The sequence below is a fragment of the Heterodontus francisci genome, chromosome 3 (genome assembly GCF_036365525.1).
Source record: "Heterodontus francisci isolate sHetFra1 chromosome 3, sHetFra1.hap1, whole genome shotgun sequence".
NCBI classification, from domain to species: domain Eukaryota; kingdom Metazoa; phylum Chordata; class Chondrichthyes; order Heterodontiformes; family Heterodontidae; genus Heterodontus; species Heterodontus francisci.
This window is the reverse complement of record NC_090373.1, coordinates 124,615,519-124,637,938: the sequence shown is the minus strand read 5'-3', so window position 1 is coordinate 124,637,938 and position 22,420 is coordinate 124,615,519. Positions and strand designations below refer to the sequence as shown.

Here is a 22,420-nt window from a genome sequence, read left to right as displayed (position 1 = left end):
TAGTAAATGGTTGAGATACAAAATCAAAGACTATGCCAATAAAGCATGAGATTATTATAACAATCTGATTATCATCTAGAAATCACTTCCATGTCTCCGCTACTATTTTTAATTATACATACACTATGGAATTAGTGGGGGCTTTATTCCATTTTCACTCTGTGGTTTTTGGCAGAGTCAGGGAACATCAAGGAGAAGGCCCACCCCACCTTCTTAGGACAATTAGGAATAAATGTCATTGGTTACTCCGCACTTGGAGTACTGTGTGCAGTTTTGGTCCCCTTACCTGAGGAAGGATATTATTGCCATATATGGAGTGCAACGAAGGTTCACCAGACTTGTTACCAGGATGGCAGGACTGTCCTATGAAGAGAGATTGGGGAAACTGGGCCTGTATTCTCCCGAGTTTTGAAGAATGAGAGGTGATCTCATTGAAACCTACAAAATACTTAAAGGGATAGACAGGGTAGATGCAGGTAAGATGTTTCCCTTGGGTGGGGAGTCTAGAACCAGGGGACACAATTTCAAAATAATGGGGAAGCCACACAGGAGCGAAATGAGGAGAAATTTCTTTACTCAGAGCATTGTGAATCTTTGGAGTTCGCTACCGCAGAGGGCTGTGGAAGCTCAATCGTTGAGTATGTTTAAAGCAGAGATTGACAGATTTCTAAATACCAATGACATAAGGGGATATGAGGATAGTGTGGGAAAGAGGCATTGAAGTGGATGATCAGCCATGATCATATTGAATGGTCGGGCAGGCTCGATCGGCTGAATGGCCTACTCCTGCTCCTATGTTCCTATGTTGCCTGAAAACAAATTTTGACAAATGAAAGACTGATGATAATTATTTAATCAGCACAAGTTTAGGTATTAATGGGTGGGAAGAATAATTCAATTAGTTATGGGAGACAGTCGGCTGATATTTTCTTTCATTCATGGAATGTGGGCGTCGCTGGCCAGGCCAGCATTTATTGCCCATCCCTAATTGCCCTTGAGAAGGTGGTTGTGAGCTTCCTTCTTGAACCGCTGCAGTCCATGTGGGATTGGTACACCCACAGTGCTGTTAGGAAGGGAGTTCCAGGATTTTGACCCAGCGACAGTGAAGGAACGGAGATATAGTTCCAAGTCAGGATAGTGTGTGGCTTGGACAGGAACTTGCAGGTGATGATGTTCCCATGCATTTGCTGCCCTTGTCCTTCTAGTTGGTAGAGGTCGCGGGTTTGGAAGGTGCTGTCTAAGGAACCTTGGTGCATTGCTGCAATGCATCTTGTAGATGGTACACACTGCTGCCAGTGTGCGTCGGTGGTGGAGGGAGTGAATGTTTGTAGATGGGGTGCCAATCAAGCGCGCTGCTTTATCCTGGATGGTGTCAAGCTTCTTGAGTGTTGTTGGAGCTGCACCCATCCAGGCAAGTGGAGAGTATTCCATCACACTCCTGATTTGTGTCTTGTAGATGGTGGACAGGCTTTGGGGAGTCAGGAGGTGAGTTACTCGTCTCAGGATTCCTAGCCTCTGACCTGCTCTTGTAGCCACGGTATTTATATGGCTACTCGAGTTCAATTTCTGGTCAATGGTAGTTCCTAGGATGTTGAGAGTGGGGGATTCAGCAATGGTAATGCTATTGAATGTCAAGGGGAGATGGTTAGATTCTCTCTTATTGGAGATGGTCATCGCTTGCCACTTGTGTGACACGAACGTTACTTGCCACTTATCAGCCCAAGCGTGGATATTGTCCAGTTCTTGCTGCATTTCTACACGGACTGCTTCAGTATCTGAGGGGTCGCAAATGGTGCTGAGCATTGTGCAATCATCAGCGAACATCCCCACGTCTGACCTTATGATTGAAGGAAGGGCGTTGATGAAGCAGCTGAAGATGTTTGGGCCTGGGACACTACCCTGAGGAACTCCTGCAGTGATGTCCTGGAGCTCAGATGATTTACCTCCAACAACCACAACCATCTTCCTTTGCGCTAGGTATGACTCCAGCCAGCAGAGGGTTTTCCCCCTGATTCCCATTGACCTCAGTTTTGCTAGGGCTCCTTCATGCCATACTCGGTCAAATGCTGCCTTGATGTCAAGGGCAGTCCCTCTCACCTCACCTATTGAGTTCAGCCCAATTGTCCATATTTGAACCAAGGCTGTAATGAGGTCAGGAGCTGAGTGACCCTGGCGGAACCCAAACTGAGCGTCACTGAGCAGGTTATTGCTAAGCAATTGGCCGGGTTGGGCATATCCTGCTTTTTGTGTACAGGATATACCTGGGCAATTTTCCACATTGCAGGGTAGATGCCAGTGTTGTAGCTGTACTGGAACAGCTTGGCTAGGGGCGCGGCAAGTTCTGGAGCACAGGTCTTCAGTACTATTGCCGGAATATTGTCAGGGCCCATAGCCTTTGCAGTATCCAGTGCTCCAGTCATTTCTTGATATCACGCAGAGTGAATCGAATTGGCTGAAGTCTGGCATCTGTGATGCTGGGGAATTCAGGAGGAGGCCGAGATGGATCATTCTGGCTGAAGGTTGTTGCAAATGCTTCAGCCTTGTCTTTCGCACTGATGTGCTGGGCTCCTCCATCATTGAGGATGGGGATATTTGTGGAGCCACCTCCTCCAGTTAGTTGTTTAATTGTCCACCACCATTCACAGCTGGATGTGGCAGGGCTGCAGAGCTCAGATCTGATCTGTTGGTTATGGGATCGCTTAGCTCTGTCTATCGCATGCTGCTTACGCAGTTTGGCATGCAGATAGTCCTGTGTTGTAGCTTCACCAGGTTGACACCTCAGTTTGAGGTATGCCTGGTGCTGCTCCTGGCATGCCCTCCTGCACTCTTCATTGAACCAGGGTTCGTTGACATCAGTGTAAAGCTTACCTGCAGACAGAAATCAAGGAAAGGAGAGTAAAAGGTAGAAATGGATCACATAAAGGTAAGGGAGTGGTGGAAATTTGTAGTGTAATGAATGAAGATCTCTAGATGCCGGTGAGGGCCAATGTTCCCTCAGAGCTGCACAGGAATGTGCCACGAGCAAAAACCCATTGCGCACAAGCAACGTTCACTTTGAAATGCATGGGGGCACGGGGGGGAGTGGGGACCGCCGGGTATCAATCTTAATGGGACCAGACTGTGCAACAAGCTGGCCGCGCACAGTAAACTGAGGTTAGAAGGAACACTGGTAAGGGCGTGAAGCAGCACTGATACAGACATCAGTGGAATGGAAGAAGGCATCGGGAGGAGACCAGAAGAGCATTCTACATATCCTGTCAAAGGACAGGCACAGCAGCTTTCCATAGCAACTCATTTTATCTGGATGATGTGAGTGGAGTTAAAGGAAACATTATTTACTGTGAAAACAAGTTTAGCCACAAGAAGGAGGATGATGGTGGATGGTCTTTTGATTTAGTTTGGATATTGTTATGATAACCAGAAGGAGGCAAGCTCAAACTTATTTTGATACGCATGAGACGATAATTTCAGTGGAAATTAAAATTTGGCAACTATGATAATGGTTGCAAATTTTAAACAAGTTGAAAATCTACCTCATGGACTCTTACCAGGCATGATGGTCTTTTTGCAAGTGAAGCATTTTGAGGAGTACTCATTAGAATAGCACTCAGTACACAGCAGACTTTCATCCTTGGCAGAAAAAGGTTTTTCAACCAGAGAACGGCTACATTTAGCACACTTGAAACATTGTTCATGCCAATGAAGATCCTTATAGGACAAATCCTAGGAGAAAATCATAAAGTGAAATAAGTTTAAAATATATACAGAAAATATATACTACAATTACAAATAGATTCCCATATATTTCTCATATTCAGCATGGCGAATTACAACAACTGTACACAGCAGAAATTACATCAGCATCCACATCAACCTATAGTGTTACCTTCAAATGTGATTTTAGCACATACTTATCATTATGTTTATGCTATTTACATATTTTAGTGGCTTTCTGACAGTCTGGAAATTAGCATGGTACTAAGCCAACATTAATTGTTATGACATTAATTTGGTATGTTTAATAATTTAGGACACATTTAAAATGCATATGTTTAATTATTCCAAGAGCACATTTACCTTGCAGTCACTGCCGATGGGTGTCTTGCATTCTTCACAGGTATGAGAATACAGATTCTCATAGCATTTGATACAATACTGGTTTTTTTCTCGCAAGATATACTTCTTGCCAAGGAGAGATTCCTTGCAGTAATGACAATCGAAGCGCTCCCCCATTATTTTTAGTGTTAGCTTCCTGGAAGGGAAAAAAAAGCAGGAATTCGTAAGGTGACACATAATAAAAGGTGGAAATCCGACCAGTGTTCAGCCAAACAGGCAGTATAGCCTTTTCCAGTGAGGTAAAATGATGCACTCTTGAACCAAAATAGAATGGCGTATGTTTTCCTCTGTAAAATTAAAGAATCATTATTTTATTAAACTGCTACAAAAAGTACATCAATGACTTTTGCTGCAAATTAAACTTACTAGTCCAATTGCATCTTAAAACCACAATGCATGTTCATTTCACAATTAACATGTTACCTGAACCAAAGACGAAAGTACCATGATCTTTTCATCAATAATACACTAGTTTATCCTCAAGCTCTTTGAAAAGCAGCCTGAGCTCCAGCACACTTAGTGATAAAATGAATTAGATTTGGGTCAAGCATGCGATCAAACATTCACCAGAATCAAAACACCACAAACAACATTCCTTCCAGGTTTTCACAATTATTTGGATCTGAAACAGATAGTTAACCTAAGATGAAGCAGGATTAACAGATGAGCCATTCCAAGGACTGAGTCACAAATGAAAATTAGATTAGATTTTTTAGATTAGATTAGATTATCAAAATTCCTGGGCCCAGGGGCTTATTGGGAACACTGCTGCCCGTAGTCCTGCAGCAAGGACTGGAACTAGAGGAGCCGCCATTTGGGCAGGGCCAGTGTGCAAAGTGGAATTATGTAGCAGCCGGCCAATTAACAGCCAGCAACGGAGGAGGCATCCAATGGGGCATTGGTGGTGGGGTGAGATCACACTACTGGGAGTGCTGGTGTCTAAAGGCCTGCCAGCACTCTTTTGAATAGTTCCGGCCACAAAGAAGCCTGAGAGGGACAGCAGCAGAAAGCAGGCCATTGCAAAGATGACACAGGCAAGATCCTGGGTGTCCCCACAGTTTAGCGATGCCTCCCTGCAACTCCCCTTGGTTGCTCAGACAAGGCGGGGGATCCTCTTCCCCTGGGCGGAAGGAGGAGACCTGCCCATCAGACCAAGCAAGCCTGGATGGAGATGCGCAGAGGAGGGCAGCAGCCATGGAGTTGTCCCTAGAACCTGGCTGCAGTGTCGCAAGCGGGTGAATGACTTCATGTGATCCGCCAAGGTAGGTGCACCACACTTTGCTCTCCTTAGGAGCATTCATGTAATGAGGTGTCAGGCTGAGCTAGTTAGAAAAGGAATGCCAACCTGGTCCCTGGCAATGGGGCCAGGCAGCAGCATTGGCTGTCGAAGGCGTGGCAACATATCGGTGGATGGGCCCATTCCGTCTCAGGTGACCACATGCAGGAGGCACTCATGTGGCACCATCATGGACAGTTAGGCAGCCACCAGCATAAGCAAAGTGAGCATCTTTGTTGGGCACCGAACAATGGTCATCTATGTGCTTAGCGGAAAAGACAGCCCACAACGCAAAGAAAAGGGCGAAGACTGGCAAGTGGTGTCCCATTCCCATTCCTCACAATCCTGACCCCCATGGAGGAGGAGGCACTGGAGCTTAGAGGACAGCTTGGGGTAAATTCCATCGCAGACAGTGAGATGGGAGTGGAAAGACGAGAGAGTGAGTGGCCTAATAGATGGACACAAGAGAGCCTCTGATGAACATGAGGCATAACGCTTATGTGTCCATCACAGGTCACATGGAGCTCCACACTAGGAATGAACTGAAAGACATGATGGAATGCGCATTATCCTCTAATTACTCTTCTTTCACGCAGGTCAAAGAGAAGAGCAGACAGCTCAAGATACTGGGGGACAGTCGTCCACCTAAGAGAAGGAAGAGGGAGCCTTAGATAATGCATTGTTGCCCTGCACCCTCCACCAGCACAGATACTCTCACGTTGGTGGGTAGATTTGCGGTCATGATCTGGTGAACACAGAACAGATGAGCTTGAACAGCTGATAGAGGCTGTGACAGCTGAGACCACTGACACTCGGACATGCCTCTGAAGGCTTCAGCAAAACGGCAGATGCTGGAGCTACAGCGTGAGATGAGGGAACATCTGGCGGAGCTTCCAGAGGTTATGCACAAGCTGACATGATGATGGAGGAGTCTATCCAGGCCATGAGTGCCCTCTATGTCTCTGGCATATGTGTGCTTGGCTTCCTCCATTGAGAGATTTGTGACCCTCATGGAGAGCCATATCCAGCAAACCACACAATGGATGCCAGAGATGTGCGTGGACCTGCACATCGTTGCCAACTTCAAAAGCTTCATACAGCAATGGCTGAGCTAGAGAGGGCGAGGTGCCTGGACTCACTGCCAGGTCCTCGCACTCCTCAGGTGAGCATGCAATACAGGGTGCCTTGAAACAGCAGAGAAGCGGCTGCCTGAAACATCTAGGGGCTCCTCTCAGGGCAATCAAGGCATAAACAGCGGTCCCTCAACCCCTCTGTCAGTGACACCAGTGCCTCACTTAGCTGTGATGACAGAGGAGGGTCCTACAATTGTGGAGGAGGTTGTCAGTATGCTGGGGCCCTCCAGGCCTCAGGCAGCTAGAGGACAACAGCCAAGGTCATCTCAAGCCATGGGTCAGCAAGGTCCCAGCCTGCCTCCACCTCAGCTGAAAGAATGGCTGGAGCACCACGTAGAGGCACGCAGACGAGATTTAAGAAGAGCACCTAGCTGCACTCGGGGTTCACAGGTTACTTTTATTTGGATCCATGGAGCCTTTCAAAAATTTGTTCTGCTATTATGTATCTGATGTTGCAAGGCTTGAGCTCTCCATGCATTTCTTGTGGGTACTTGGACTTCAGGAGCACCCTGACTCCGTCGAAGGGTGAGAAGGGTGGGACCACACTCCGTGAGGTCGATGCACTCCCCATGCCACAGTGATCTGTCTAACTGGGACCAGGTATCTGGTAAGGCCAATGAAGGGCATGGCACCAGGGCTGCAGAGTACTGAAGCTTTATTGCATTGCATACATCTGTCAGTCAAGATGATGTGAACCGTACCTGTATTACGGCGTTCTGAGCATCTCTTGCGTATATCCCATGGCACCTTGCCTGTGATCCCTGGGGCTCTGCAGCATCCTGAACCTGTTCATCATCTTCCTCCATCTCCTCATCACCAGAGGAGGCACCATGCTAACAATATCCTCATTGTTCAATGCCTCACTCCTCTGTCGCGCCAGGTTGTGTAGGGCATAGAAACCACAATGATATGCAAGACCTTAGCTGGTGAATACTAAAGGGCTCCACCAGATCTACCTAGGCATCTGAACCACATCTTCAGAAGCCCTACGGCCTGCTCAATGGTCGCTTGAGTTTAGCAGTGGTAAGTGTTGTACCTCTCTGCAGCAGTGCTAGGGTTCCTCACAGGCATCAGTAGCCACGTCTTCAATGGGCAGCCTTTGTCACCCAGTATCCATCCTTGAAGGCACCTGGTGGGGGTTCTGAAAAGCTCTGTCACTTGGGACTGCCTTAGTATGTAGGCATCATGGCTGCTTCACAGGAACTGTGCACACACCTTGCTGCAAGTGCTTGCAGTGGTCACTGACCAGATGTACATTGAGCGAATGGAAGCCCTTCCTGTTCATGAAGGCTGCAAGCTGGTCTGTAGGAGCTGTAATGGCTGTATGCGTGTAGACGACAACACCCTGCACCTGTGAGAATCCAGCAATAGCCCCAAACCTTACAGCCCTCTCAGCCTGACTGTTTGTGTCAGTATGGAAGTGCACTTATTGGCTGGCCTTTTTGGATGGCATTGGTGATGATCTTGATGCAACGATGAGCAGCAGACTGGAAGATCCCATACATATTTCTGGTGGATCCTTGGAATAATTCTGAGGTGTAGAAATTCAGCACCACGGTGACTTACAGTGCCACAGGCATTGGGTGGCCACCACTTCCCATTGAGGTCAGCCCGTCCTGCAGCATGGCACACAGCTCTGTGACAACCTCCTTGGAGTGGTGGAGTCTTTGGTGACACTGCCTCAGTCTGTAGACCCTCTCCAGTGGGTAACTTCTTCTCTACACAGGTGACTGCTTGCGAGCCCCTCTGTGCCCTTCTCCTCTGTTACCCCACCCTCGAGGCTGGCGCTCCGGCTGCCCCAATGCCCTTGGCTGCAGTTCTTTCCCTCTCTGATGTTCCTCCTCAGTGGAGGAGCTGCAACCTCAGTGAACAAGGACCATGGCATGTAGATTCACTCAGTCTCCAGGGTCTCATTCTACCCCTTCTTTTACCCTACAAGTGCCAGCTTCAATATGCCACTCTGGTGGTATGCCCCCGCAGCTCTAGCACCTTTTCCCCCTCTACCTAATGGCCGCTCTCTTCCACTGTCCCTTCCAAGACTCACCATTACTCACAACGGCTGCAGTTAGCAGCCAGAACTGACCTCCCGCTTGTTCATTGCCTCCTTATACCTGGTGAGGTTCTGAAGCCCAGTGGTTTATGTACAGATCTGGAAAAATCCAAAATCCCTCGTAAAATGTAAGTTAATTGGCTTTTAAATAGGCCGAATTACCTGCCCGCCGAGTGTGACATCCTCCCGTCATGCCGCACTCCCTTTGCAATATCTGGATCTGACATGAAAACGTCAGGCTTTCAACCTGACTTCTTTTGATGCAATATTCTAAAGCCTCTCGCCTCCCAGCCGTCTCCAATGGACTGGGTAAGTTCAGCCCATTTTATGGGTCTAATTTGCACTGAAACCCGTTATACTTTGCCCATCTGAGTTTTTAAATTGCAAGAAAAGTGGAGGTGATCACTTGTATTCACCTCTGTGGATGGCAGAGAAAGAGACATGACTGGTGGGATGATGTCATCGGTTGGAATTCCCGCAAGTTCTGCATGGAGCAGACACTGTGGCTGGGATTTTATCCCAGCGACAGGGGTCCGGAAGTGGGCTGGAAGCTGTGAGTGACCCCACCTCGGCCCTCTATCAGACCCATGTTGTAATTTCAACTTGGGCAGCCAATTAACCGCCCACTGTCGGGGACGCCATCTCTTTAAGGGACGAGCTCCCGCCTCCAGAGCTGCCAGCCAATCAGAAGGTCAGCAGCTCTGCAATACTGGCAGCTCCACTGTCGGTATTGCAAGAGACTGGCAGTGGTGAAGGTGGAGGAGACCCCGGGATGCAAGTGTGAGGGGGCGGGGTCACCAGAGTCAGTCAGGCAGGCCCCCGTGATGGCGTGTGGGGGGAGGGGTGTTGGTGAGGGTGGGGGGTCTTACGAACAGGGCAGCCATCGCCACTGAGGGGGGCCCTCCAGGGGCCACTGAGTGCGCTCAAAGGAGGGCCCCCCGAAACCCATCTCCCCAAGCCTGCTTGGAGGCTGCCAGGCCATTGGCCACTTAAGGGCCTCAACTGGCCTGGAAAGGAAGGTCATCCTCGGCCTTCCCCACCCTAGACAAAATGGCGGGGGACCCAGGCAACCTCGGGCATGGCTCACCTTGCCATTTGGTGTGCCCCTACCCCCAGCCTCTGTTCCCGTCTCTTTTAAAGATGCAGGCCTGGATTGTTTGTAGTTTTGACTTGTTGAGGTGTTGTAGATTTCGGGTGGTTAAGATTTCAGATTGGAGGTGGCAGGTCACTTTCTGTTTTCTTCTGCACCAAGTTGAATTTGCAGCAGGGCTCCTTCCTTGTTTTGGCTGGATAGGAACATAGGAGCAGGAGTAGACATTCAGTCCGTTGAGCCTGCTCCGCCATTCGGTTCGAGCATGGCTGATCATCTGCCTCAACACCACATTCCCTCACTATCCCCATGTTCTTTGGTGTCAGTGGTGTCCAGATATCCATCGATTTCTGTCTTGAATGATTTCTTGTCTCAATGATTGAGCATTCACCGCCTCTGGGGTGGAGAATTCTGGGGATTCACCACCCTCTGAGTGGGGAAATTCCTCCTCATCTCTGTATTAAATGGCCTACCCCTTGTTCTGAGACTGTGTCCCTTGGTTCTGGACTCTCCAGCTGGGGAAAGCATCCTATCTACATCCACCCTGTCATGCTCTGTAGGAATTTTGTGTTTCAGTGAGATCATCTCTCACTCTTCGGGGCTCTAGAGAATACAGGCCCAGTTTCCTCAGTGTCTCCTCATTGGACAATCCCTCCACCCCAGGGATTATTCTGGTGAATCTCTGTTGCACTCCCTCTATGGCACGTATATCCTTTCTTATACGAGGAGACCAGATCTGTAGGTGTAGAGATCAGGAAGGGGGATTGTGATATACTTGAACAAATTAGCATTGAAAGGGAGGAGGTATTAGCAGTTTTAGAGGGCTTAGAAGTGGATAAATCCCCAGGCCCAGATGGGATATATCCCAGGCTGTTATGTGAGGCAAGAGAGGAGATTGCAGGGGCTTTGACACAAATTTTCAAATCCTCTCTGGCGACAGGAGAGGTGCCAGAGGACTGAAGGACAGCGAATGTAGTGCCATTATTCAAGAAGGGTAGTAGGCATAAACAGGTAATTACAGGCCAGTGAATCTAACATCAGTGGTAGGGAAACTATTGGAAACAATTCTGAGGAACAGGATTAATCTCCACTTAGAGAGGCAGGGATTAATCAAGGATAGTCAGCATGGCTTTGTCAGGGGGAGATCATGTCTAGCAAATTTGATTGAATTGTTCGAGGAGGTGACTAAATGTGTAGATGAAGGTAAAGCAGTTGATGTTGTCTACATGGACTTCCGTAAGGCTTTTGATAAGATCCTGCATGGGAGATTGGTCAAGAAGATATGAGCCCATGGGATCCAGGGCAGTTTGGCAAATTGGATCTAAAATTTGCTTAGTGGCAGGAGGCAGAGGGATATGGTCGAGGGTTGTTTTTGTGATTGGAAGCCTGTGACCAGTGGTGTACCGCAGGGATCGGTGCTGAGACCCTTGCTATTTGTAGTGTACATTAATGATTTAGACGTGAATATAGGAGGTATGATCAATAAGTTGGCAGATGACCCGAAAATTGGTGGTGTCGTAAATAGTGAGGAGGAAAGCCTTAGATTACAGGACGATATAGATGGGCTGGTAAGATGGGCAGAGCAGTGGCAAATGGAATTTAATCCTGAGAAGTGTGAGGTGATGCATTTCGGGAGGACTAACAAGGCAAAGGAATATACAATGGATGGTAGGACCCTAGGAAGTACGGAGGGTCAGAGAGACCTTGGTGTACTTGTCCATAGATCATTGAAGGCAGCAGCACAGGTAGATAAGGTGGTTAGAAAGGCATATGGGATACTTGCCTTTATTAGCCGAGGCATAGAATATAAGAGCAGGGAGGTTATGATATAAAACTCTAGTTAGGCCACAGCTGGAGTACTGTGTACTGTTCTGGTTGCCACACTATAGGAAGGATGTGATTGCACTGGAGAGAGTGCAGAGGAAATTCGCCAGGATGTGGGTGGCACAGTGGCGCAGTGGTTAGCACCGCAGCCTCACAGCTCCAGTGACCCGGGTTCGATTCTGGGTACTGCCTGTGCGGAGTTTGCAAGTTCTCCCTGTGACCATGTTTCCTCCCACAGCCAAAGACTTGCAGGTTGATAGGTAAACTGGCCATTGTAAATTGCCCCTAATATAGGTAGGAGAATTGAGGGAAGGTGGGGATGTGGTAGGAATATGGGGTTCATGTAGGATTAGTATAAATGGGTGGTTGATGGTCGGCACAGACATGATGGGCTGAAGGGCCCGTTTCAGTGCTGTATCTCTAAACAAAACAAACTTGATGTTGCCTGGGCTGGAGCATTTCAGCTATGAAGAGAGACTGGATGGGCTAGGGTTGTTTTCCTTAGAGCAGAGAAGGCTGAGGGGGGACCTGATTGAGGTATACAAAATCATGAGATGGGTAGATAGGAAGAAACTTTTTTCCTTAGCTGAAGTGTCAATAACCAGGGGGCGTAGATTTAAGGTAAGAGGCAGGAGGTTTAGAGGGGATTTGAGGAAAAAGATTTTCACCCAGAGGGTGGCTGGAATCTGGAAGGCACTGCCTGAAGGGGTGATAGAGGCAGGAACCCTCAAAACATCTAAGAAGTATTTAGATGAGCACCTGAAATGCCTTAGCATATAAGGCTATGGGCCAAGTGCTGGAAAATGGGATTAGAATAGATAGGTGCTTGATGGCCAGCATGGATACGATGAGCTGAAAGGCCTGTTTCTGTGCTGTATAACTCTATGACTCTAAGGGTAGGATAAAATCCTGCTGAGGTTTCTGTCACAACCTGATTCTATGGAAATGAATTCAGTGAAATTATCAAATGCTAGTTTCCCTACAGCAAATGATTACAGAGATATTGGGAAAGGAACAAATTCAAATCCAGAGGGGACACATTTCCTGCTTATTCTACCTGGGAGAGATTCCTGGTTTCAGATACAATAGAGTATTAATATGAAATTAAATCCAAGATTTAAAAGTTTTGTAAACAAAGGTATTTAAAATTGGTCTTGATCTTCAGCTGGGACTATGACTCCACTTTCACTGCGGTAATACTCCCGTTTCCCCTCACTTCAAGGCAGATGCCCCAGTTGTGCCAACAACAGTAAGGATGCTCAGCCAAAATATGTTGATATCCTGATGCTAGGATTTGGAACAGGGTCAGGGGTGCTTCCATGGGGCAGGTGGAAGTATTGCTCACCTGTCAAAAGCCCTCACGTGAAACTTCTGAGCTCATTACTCCAGAGTTTAAATTAGTCAAACCATCTCCAATTGAGATTGTTGTAAATTAGTCCTCCCCCACTTCCCCTGCATAATACTTGAAAATGAATATTAATGCAACATGTAAATTAGTCTTCTATTGACATTGATTAATAACATTTGCATGTTTTAAAACAAGAGATGGAAAAAGTAGAAGCTAAACAAGTAAAAGGGATGAGAAACTATAGTTATGAGGAGAGACTTTGGATACTGGGACTACTTTCACTGGAGCAGAGAAAGAAGTTCTTTGGCCTCCTTATCTCGAGAGACAATGGGTAAGCGCCTGGAGGTGGTCAGTGGTGTGTGGAGCAGCGCCTGGAGTGGCTATAAAGGCCAATTCTACAGTGACAGGCTCTTCCACAGGTGCTGCAGAAAAATTTGATTGTCGGGGCTGTTACACAGTTGGCTCTCCCCTTGCGCCTCTGTCTTTTTTCCTGCCAACTGCTAAGTCTCTTCGACTCGCCACACTTTAGCCCCGCCTTTATGGCTGTCCGCCAGCTCTGGCGAACGCTGGCAACTGACTCCCACGACTTGTGATCAATGTCACGGGATTTCATGTCGTGTTTGCAGACGTCTTTAAAGCGGAGATTTAGTAGTTTGTCTAATTTGGAAGAATTTTGATGTGAATAGGGAAAGACTATTTTCTTGAGTTGGGGATTTAGTGATGAGGGGCCATCAGTTTAAAATTGTTACTGAGGGAGTGAAGAGATGTTTAAGGCAAAAACAAATAATCATGTAAGAAAAAGTAATAAAAGAGTGTAAGATTGTTCGGAATGCATTAATAAAGATGGGCTGAATGGCCTTTCTCATCTCTAAGTACCTTGTGATTATAAAAAAATCTATCTGTTCCCCTGACTATACATCTTTGTTCTATTACTCGTAATTTACCCACCTCTCACATTGCTCCACATTGCTAAGGTGTTGCTTAGGACAACTGCCTCCAAGTCAGTTTCACTGTCCAATTATCAGTGATCAATATCACCCTATTTAACTGTTCCATTACATTCAAATCTTTTCATATTGCATACCAATTCACCTCCTGTTTAAAAGGTTGATAGCAATAAATATATTTTATTTGCAATTTATTCCATTTATCTGCGTATTATTTTCTTTTCAAACTCTATAATGCATAAGGCATGCCAATGTTTTGCTTGTATATTTTATAATTCTGTCACCATTGTTTAAAGACCCTGGGGTATGAATTTGGCTTGGGCGACAGTCCAAAAAGAGTGATATTAAATTGGCCACCTGTTATATCCAATCCCCCATATTCAGTTCTAATCCAGTCAACAGGACTGGATATCAGGCTGGGTTTATAACTGCACATTTTGTCTGCCACCTAAGACGAATTTGTACCCCTTTCTATTTCTAATTTCATCCCCATCACTATAAGGATCTGGACCATACCCTTTTTTCAATCTTCTTTTCAAGATATGTTGCATTTTCTCAATTTAACATCATAATTTAATGCACTCAATCAATCAGTTATCGTTGTTGCTCTTCTCGGCTCTATCATTGTTTTAAAGAGAAGACATCAACAACTGCAAACAATATTGCAGTAAATGATATTCAGATCGTGGTTGATGCAAAATTATTGCTTTTATGATGATGAGGTGTCTTGCCAACACCTTTGGACAGATCTATGCAGATCATAGGGAGCATCGGTCAGCTAAATGTGAATGCACTACCATGTATGTTGTGCTAAAGATAAAATGTAATTCTAGTAGATAGCTGGCACATCCAGTGGGGATACTCAATACTGCTTCTAGTTGTCTGTGATCTTATCATATACCGAGAGTAAATTCCAGAGATTGTACCAAATGATCAGCACTGCCCATTTGGCTTTTGCCAGTGCTTCCGCCATACAGCATTATGTGGATCTATTTTCAGATGATAGGATATTAAGGACTTTTTTTGGTAGTGATACTGGTCAGTTACATCTGAAGACTGCATGCGATCTTAAAGCCATAGAAATACTGGAACTGAACCCACACAACCCAAGAAGTTGCACCAGGAGAACGGATAGTCGCAGACCATAACCCAAGGTAATTGCCCCCAACTTATTTTATGCTGATGAGATTCTCAGGGTTTTGAGGTAGTTCTAATGTACATCAAGGAGAAGCAGCAATCTCCACAAAAGAGTCCGCAAGCAGCATTCAAACAGAGATTTGAATCCAGTGACTGAAGCCACTGGATATTGCAAAGGCTACGGGCCCTGATGACATTCCGGCAATTGTACTGAAGACCTATGCTCCAGAACTTGCCACACCCCTAGCCAAGTTGTTCCAGTACAGCTATAAATCTGGCATCTACCCGGCAATGTGGAAAATTGCCCAGGTATGTCCTGTACACAAAAAACAGGACAATTCCAACCCGGCCAATTACCGCCTCATATGTCTACTCTCAATCATCAGTAAAGTGATGGAAGGTGTCATCAACAGTGCCATCAAGCAGCACTTGCTTAGCAATAAACTGCTCAGTTATGCTCAGTTTGGGTTCTGCCAGGGCCACTCAGCTCCTGATCTCATTACAGCCTTGGTTCAAATGTGGATAAAAGAGCTGAACTCAAGAGGTGAGGTGAGGTTAGAGTGACTGCCCTTGACATCAAGGAAGTATTTGACTAAGTATGGCATCAAGGAGCATGAGAAAAACTGGAGTCAATGGGAATCAGGGGGAAAACTCTCCACTGGTTGGAGTCATACCTAGTGCAAAGGAAGATGGTTGTGGTTGTTGGAGGCCACAAATCTCAGCTCCAGGACACCGCTGCAGGAGTTCCTCAGGGTAGTGTCCTAGGCCCAACCATCTTCAGCTGCTTCATTAATGACCTTCCTTCAATCATAAGGTCAGAGGTCAGGATGTTTGCTGATGATTGCACAATGTTCAGCACCATTTGCGACTCCTCAGATACTGAAGCAGTCCATGTAGAAATGCAGCAAGACCTGGGCAATATCCAGGCTTGGGCTTATAAGTGGCAAGTAACATTCGTGCCACACTAGCGGCAGGTAATGACTATTTCCAACAAGAGAGAATCTAACCATCTCCCCGTGACATTCAATGGCATTACCATCACTGAATCCCCCACTATTAACATCCTGGGGGTTATCACTGACCAGAAACTGAACTGGAGTAGCCATATAAATATCATGGCTTCAACAGCAAGTCAGAGGCTAGGAATCCTGTGGCGAGTAACTCACCTCCTGACTCCCCAAAGCCTTTCCACCATCGACAAGGCACAAGTCAGCAGTGTGATGGAATACGCTCCACTTGCCTGGATGGTTGCAGCTCCAACAACACTCAAGAAGCTCGACACCATCCAGGACAAAGCAGCCCGATTGATTGGCACCCCATCTACAGACATTCACTCCCTCCACCACCTACAAGATGCACTTCAGCAACTCATCAAGGCTCCTTTGAGAGCACCTTCTAAACCCACGACCTCTACCACCTAGAAGGACAAGGGCAGCAGATGCATGGGAACACCACTACCTGCAAGTTCCCCTCCAAGCCACACACCATCCTGACTTGGAACTATATCGCCGTTCCTTCACTGTCGCTGGGTCAAAATCCTGGAACTCCCTTCTTAACAGCACTGTTAGTGTGCCTACCCCACATGGACTGCAGCGGTTCAAGAAGGCAGCTCACCACCACCTTCTCAAGGGCAATTTAGGGATCGACAATAAATGCTGGCCTGGCCAGCGACACCCACATCCCATGAATGAATTTTAAAAAATCGCTGATTGGCTGCTGCCAACTGTAAGGGGTCCTGTGTGCCTGGTTAAAATTCCTGATCTCATTTTGCATGTTCCAACTCATACGACAGAAACACACATCTCGTTCTGATTTTGCTCTGACGTAGTGTAATTTCTGAGAAAAGAAACATTTCCATGGTAGGGTGAAGAATCATGGAATTTTTTAACAGGATGCAATGATGAGACAAATAATTAGTATAAACTATGTCATGACAAGCGGATAAGTGATTACACAAAATCACATGGTGATAACGATAAACAAGAGTGAATTTTTCCAATCTTTACATATTACAACAGGCATCAAAAGAATTATTGGATGCAAGACACTCTAATTAAACTTCAAATCCTTTTAGCTCATTTGAGATATTTTCCCTGATTTTGACACATCTGCTTAGCCTAATAAGGACACTAAAACTGCAGCAGGTAGAAAGGGAAAGAAAAAGTTACTTCATACATCTCCACCCAAAAAATCAAATTGAGGGTGCAAGTTTCAACTATGATGAGAGTGTAAAACTGACGATATAGGGTGGGAGGTCCATTGCATAGCCTGCCCAACTTTCCTTTGAAATCAATAAAAAGGAAAATTAAACAGTGGTGTAAAACTGTCTTGAGACTGCCAGAGCTGTCTAAGACTGCCAGAGCTACCTTAGACCGCTCGAGCTGTCTGAGAACTGCCAGTGCTGCATGAAACTGCCAGAGCTGTTTGAAACCGCCAGAGCTGTCTGAGAACTGCCAGAGCTGTCTGAAACCGCCAGAGCTGTCTGAGACCGCCAGAGCTGTCTGAGAACTGCCAGAGCTGTTTGAAACCGCCAGAGCTGTTTGAGAACTGCCAGAGCTGTCTGAAACCGCCAGAGCTGTCTGAGAACTGCCAGAGCTGTTTGAAACTGCCAGAGCTGTTTGAGAACTGCCAGAGCTGTCTGAAACCGCCAGAGATGCCTGAGACTGCTAGAACTGTCTGAGAACTTCCAGAACACTGAGAACTGCCAGAATTGTCTGAGAACTGTTCGAGCTGCCTGAGAACTGTCAAATCTGTTTGATACTGCAAGGCCTGTCAAAGACTGCCAGATCCCACGGATGTTGAAAGTTCTGCGTGAGTGTCTTAAATTTGGTGTATTTATCGCACCAAAGTAAACCTCACATTTGCATAACTCACACTAAAGATCTTAAAATCTTGCATCTTACTGCCTGTATAAGTACCTAGTCTCAAAAAAAAAGCTTTTCCCCATCTCTTCTACTGACTGCATGATTTTAGACTGGGATTGTTGGCAAGCTATTCCACTATGGAGGCATGATCCCAGCCTTACGCAAAAAATACATGCAGATGCAGTTTCCAGCAGGGGTCACTTGATAGCAATCTCTCTACTCTGGGAACACTGAAGCCAACTGTACCATTCCATTGCTGCTGCAGCTGTGATCAGTAAAATCAATACAAACCAACAATCAAACTTACAGACCATGATGTCCTGCAAAGCTCAGTGCCATACCAGGGAGGCCGTTTGAGCTATTCGAAGAGCTGTTATGCACAGTCTAATACAGTAATTGTTATGGGACAAGTGAAATGTAAAACTTGTTCTATACACTCACCTATACACTCAGCTAATTGGTTGCAACTTGGCTTACAGAATTGGCAATGCTCACTGAAGAATTTGTGGAGTTCTGATGAAGTTAAAAAAGACAGAAGAAGCAAAATGAAATTCAGTAACACGTTTTTGTAGTAAGTTAAAATGCCTCGACAGAAATACTTCAAAGTAACTAAAGTAAAACTTAAAGAAACTGAAATCGTGTAACCATAAGGGAGAATGGATTATTTTGCATTCTGCTGCTTCAGAACTTATTCCTCAGGTTATGCAAGCTTTTCCCAATTAATTTATTGTATCAAATAATTAATATAATCGCTTTTCCAGATTCTCTTAAGTGATATGAAGAAAGTGGCATGCAAAAGAGCATTACCTGTTATGAGTAAAGTTAATAGAGCAGTGGACGACGTGAGATGTTACAACGTGGAAACTGCTGCCTTCGTACAAGTTGCAAATGTGTCCACTGCATTCGTTAGATACTCACAAGACAGGCTATAAATACTATATATACTATTCCTCTGCATCTCAAGGGATAGGGAAACATGTTCTCCTGCAATGATTTATACCTTTTAAGGTAGCGTTTTCCCTGCACTGTCTACGTTAGCTACAGATGGACACCACCTTATCTCTCCACATCGACACTCAGTTCAATGGTATGCGCAAAGCTTAATTAACTGACAATAATAGTCAAAATCATATTCAAAGTGTTTAAATAGTACAGAAGGAAGCAAACAAAATCAATTTCTCTTCTTTCCATCATGTGCTACCAGTTTGTGTCCTTGTGAGATGCAAATCAGTTTGTGTTTATTTTTCACAGCGCTCAGTTTTAACATTGCAGTAGAGTAAAAGATTCAGCAATTAACAGTATCAGTGCAATACTCAGCGGGTGTCTTTGCATCAATTGTGACTCATTTCCACTCCAATTTAATATGTAGAAAGCAAATGCAATTAAGAACAGTTCTTTTCCTTGGTCTTAATTATGTACAGTTAATTTATAAAACAGAGTCACAGAGGGAAGTATCAAATAAACATCAACATGGCTAAAGAATAATCCGAACTCACGAGGAGGCACAGGCAGAGGCAAAGAATCACTGGAACGCTGGAAATCGTTAATGTAAAATATATCTAAAGTTACAATTCTGAGTAAAGCATTCCTACACTCTGGTTCTTCCTTTGCTGCAGATACTTTTTTTTCACTTTCTCATCAATTTTATCTGCCAGTTTCCTCCCCTTCCCTCCTGTCAAGCCATTGATTCCTTCCGAGGATGTAATTCCCCAAGATGCACGCTGTCTTTGATCCTTCAGCTAAGTGGTCATTACTCATGCATGTATAATGAAGTATGACAGTGAATGTTATCAGTTTGTTCAATTGTGGGGATCGAGTCTTATCCTCCCCAATGCGCCTATGCTTATAGCAGAGGTCACTATACAGCTATCTGTTACAGAAGATTGTGGCTGATTTTCCTTTTCCAAATGCAACAGCTGTTGTGCCAGCAACACTGTCCCAGCTAAGATCAACTTAGCAGCCTCACAGCTCCAGCGACCCAGGTTCGATTCTGGGTACTGCCTGTGTGGAGTTTGCATGTTCTCCCTGTGACCGCGTGGCTTTTCGCCAGGTGCTCCGGTTTCCTCCCACAGCCAAAGACTTGCAGGTTAATAGGTAAATTGGCCATTATAAATTGCCCCTAGTATAGGTAGGGGAATTAAGGGAAGGTGGGGATGTGGTAGGAACATGGGATTAATGTAGGATTAGTATAAATGGGTGGTTGATGGTAGGCACAGACTCAGTGGGCCAAAGGGCCTGTTTCAGTGCTGTATCTCTAAAATTTAAAAAAATTTTTAAAAACTAACTGTGGAGAGTGGTGATTGAATCTGTGTCCTACCTGGCCTCTACTCACCAGTTAAACTCAAAAAAATCTGTAGGGGAAGATACCAGTCCTGTTTCTGAATGTTAAATGTTAACAAGCACATCATTTAGGAAGGGAAAAAAGGATTGCATGGATTTTTTATAGCCCCCAGTAGAGGAGGGACAGTGGTGCCTACTTTCAGTTTAACTAGTGAGTAATCCGCCCTTGAGACGCAGGTTGGTAATTACAAAATGTTAATGAGGTCCTCCTATAAATTTGGGCAGAATCTCCACTTTGCCGGCTTTTTAGGTCAATGGCGATCATCCTCATTCGCCTCTCAGTAAATATCGGGGCCAAAAATTTTGTCAGAGCCTGCATGGTTATGTTTTGGAATAATCTTTGATTTTTTTTATTCATTCATGGGATGTGGGCGTCGCTGGCCAGGCCAGCATTTATTGCCCATCCCTAATTGCCCTTGAGAAGGTGGTGGTGAGCTGCCTTCTTGAACCGCTGCAGTCCATTTGGGGTAGGTACACCCACAGTGCTGTTAGGAAGGCAGTTCCAGGATTTTGACCCAGCGGCAGTGAAGGAACGGCGATATAGTTCCAAGTCAGGATGGTGTGTGACCTGAAGGGAACTTGCAGGTGGTGGTGTGCCCATTTATTTGCTGCCCTTGTCCTTCTAGTTCGTAGAGGTCACTGGTTTGGAAGGTGCTGTCTAAGGAGCCTTGGTGCATTGCTGCAGTGCATCTTGTAGATGGTACACACTGCTGCCACTGTGCTTCGGTGGTGGAGGGAGTGAATGTTTGTAGATGGGGTGCCAATCAAGCGGGCTGCTTTGTCCTGGATGGTGTCGAGCTTCTTGAGTATTGTTGGAGCTGCACCCATCCAGGCAAGTGGAGAGTATTCCATCACACTCCTGACTTGTGCCTTGTAGATGGTGGACAGGCTTTGGGGAGTCAGGAGGTGAGTTACTTGCCTCAGGATTCCTAGCCTCTGACCTGCTCTTGTAGCCACGTTATTTATATGGCTATTCCAGTTCAGTTTCTGGTCAATGGTAGCCCCTAGGATGTTGATAGTGGGGGATTCAGCGATTGCCATTGAATGTCAAGGGGAGATGATTAGATTCTCTCTTGTTGGAGATGGTCATTGCCTGGCACTTGTGTGGCGCGAATGTTACTTGCCACTTATTAGTCCAAGCCTGGATATTGTCCAGGGCTTGCTGCATTTCTACACGGACTGCTTCAGTATCTGAGGAGTCAGGAATGGTGCTGAACATTGTGCAATCATCAGCGAACATCCCCACTTCTGACCTTATGATTGAAGGAGGGTCATTGATGAAGCAGCTGAAGATGGTTGGGCCTAGGACACTACCCTGAGGAACTCCTGCAGTGATGTCCTGGAGCTCAGATGATTGACCTCCAACAACCACAACCATCTTCCTTTGCACTAGGTATGACTCCAACCAGTGGAGGGTTTTCCCCCTGATTCCCATTGACCTCAGTTTTGCTAGGGCTCCTTCATGCCATATTCGGTCAAATGCTGCCTTGATGTCAAGGGAAGTCAAACTCACCTCACCTCTTGAGTTCAGCTCTTTTGTCCATGTTTGAACCAAGGCTGTAATGAGGTCAGGAGCTGAGTGGCCCTGGTGGAACCCAAACTGAGCATCACTGAGTAGGTTTATTGCTAAGCAAGTGCCGCTTGATGGCACTGTTGATGACACCTTCCATCACTTGACTGATGATTGAGAGGAGGCTGATGGAGCAGTAATTGGCTGGGTTGGACTTGTCCTGCTTTTTGTGTACAGGACATGCCTGGGCAATTTTCCACATTGCAGGGTAGATGCCAGTGTTGTAGCTGTACTGGAACAGGTTGGCTAGGGGTGTGGCAAGTTCTGGAGCATAGGTCTTCAGTACTATTGCCGGAATATTGTCAGGGCCCATAGCTTTTGCAGTATCCAGTGCCTTCAGTCGTTTCTTGATATCACGTGGAGTGAATCGAATTGGCTGAAGTCTGGCATCTGTGATGCTGGGGACTTCAGGAGGAGGCCGAGATGGATCATCAACTCGGCACTTCTGGCTGAAGATTGTTGCAAATGCTTCAGCCTTATCTTTCGCACTGATGTGCTGGGCTCCCCCATCATTGAGGATGGGGATATTTGCGGAGCCACCTCCTCCAGTTAGTTGTTTAATTGTCCACCACCATTCACGGCTGGATGTGGCAGGACTGCAGAGCTTAGATCTGATCCTTTGGTTATGAGATCGCTTAGCTCTGTCTATCGCATGCTGCTTACACAGTTTGGCACACAGATAGTCCTGTGTTGTAGCTTCACCGGGTTGACACCTCATTTTGAGG

At 46.0% G+C, this 22,420-nt stretch overlaps 1 protein-coding gene across 2 annotated transcripts in view; it reads right to left on the bottom strand.

Moving 5' to 3' along the window:
- The window catches only part of LOC137352804 (four and a half LIM domains protein 2-like), a 123,331-nt gene that overhangs the window by 9,991 nt on the left and 90,920 nt on the right, over positions 1-22,420 (bottom strand). For both annotated transcript variants that reach the window (XM_068018651.1, XM_068018661.1), the window contains 3 exons: positions 18,227-18,298; positions 4,078-4,252; positions 3,549-3,723 (listed from right to left, as the gene is read on the bottom strand). In XM_068018651.1, the coding sequence (XP_067874752.1) occupies positions 3,549-3,723; positions 4,078-4,233 (331 nt within the window). In that variant the 5' untranslated portion in view covers positions 4,234-4,252; positions 18,227-18,298. The remainder of the gene's footprint in view (positions 1-3,548; positions 3,724-4,077; positions 4,253-18,226; positions 18,299-22,420) is intronic.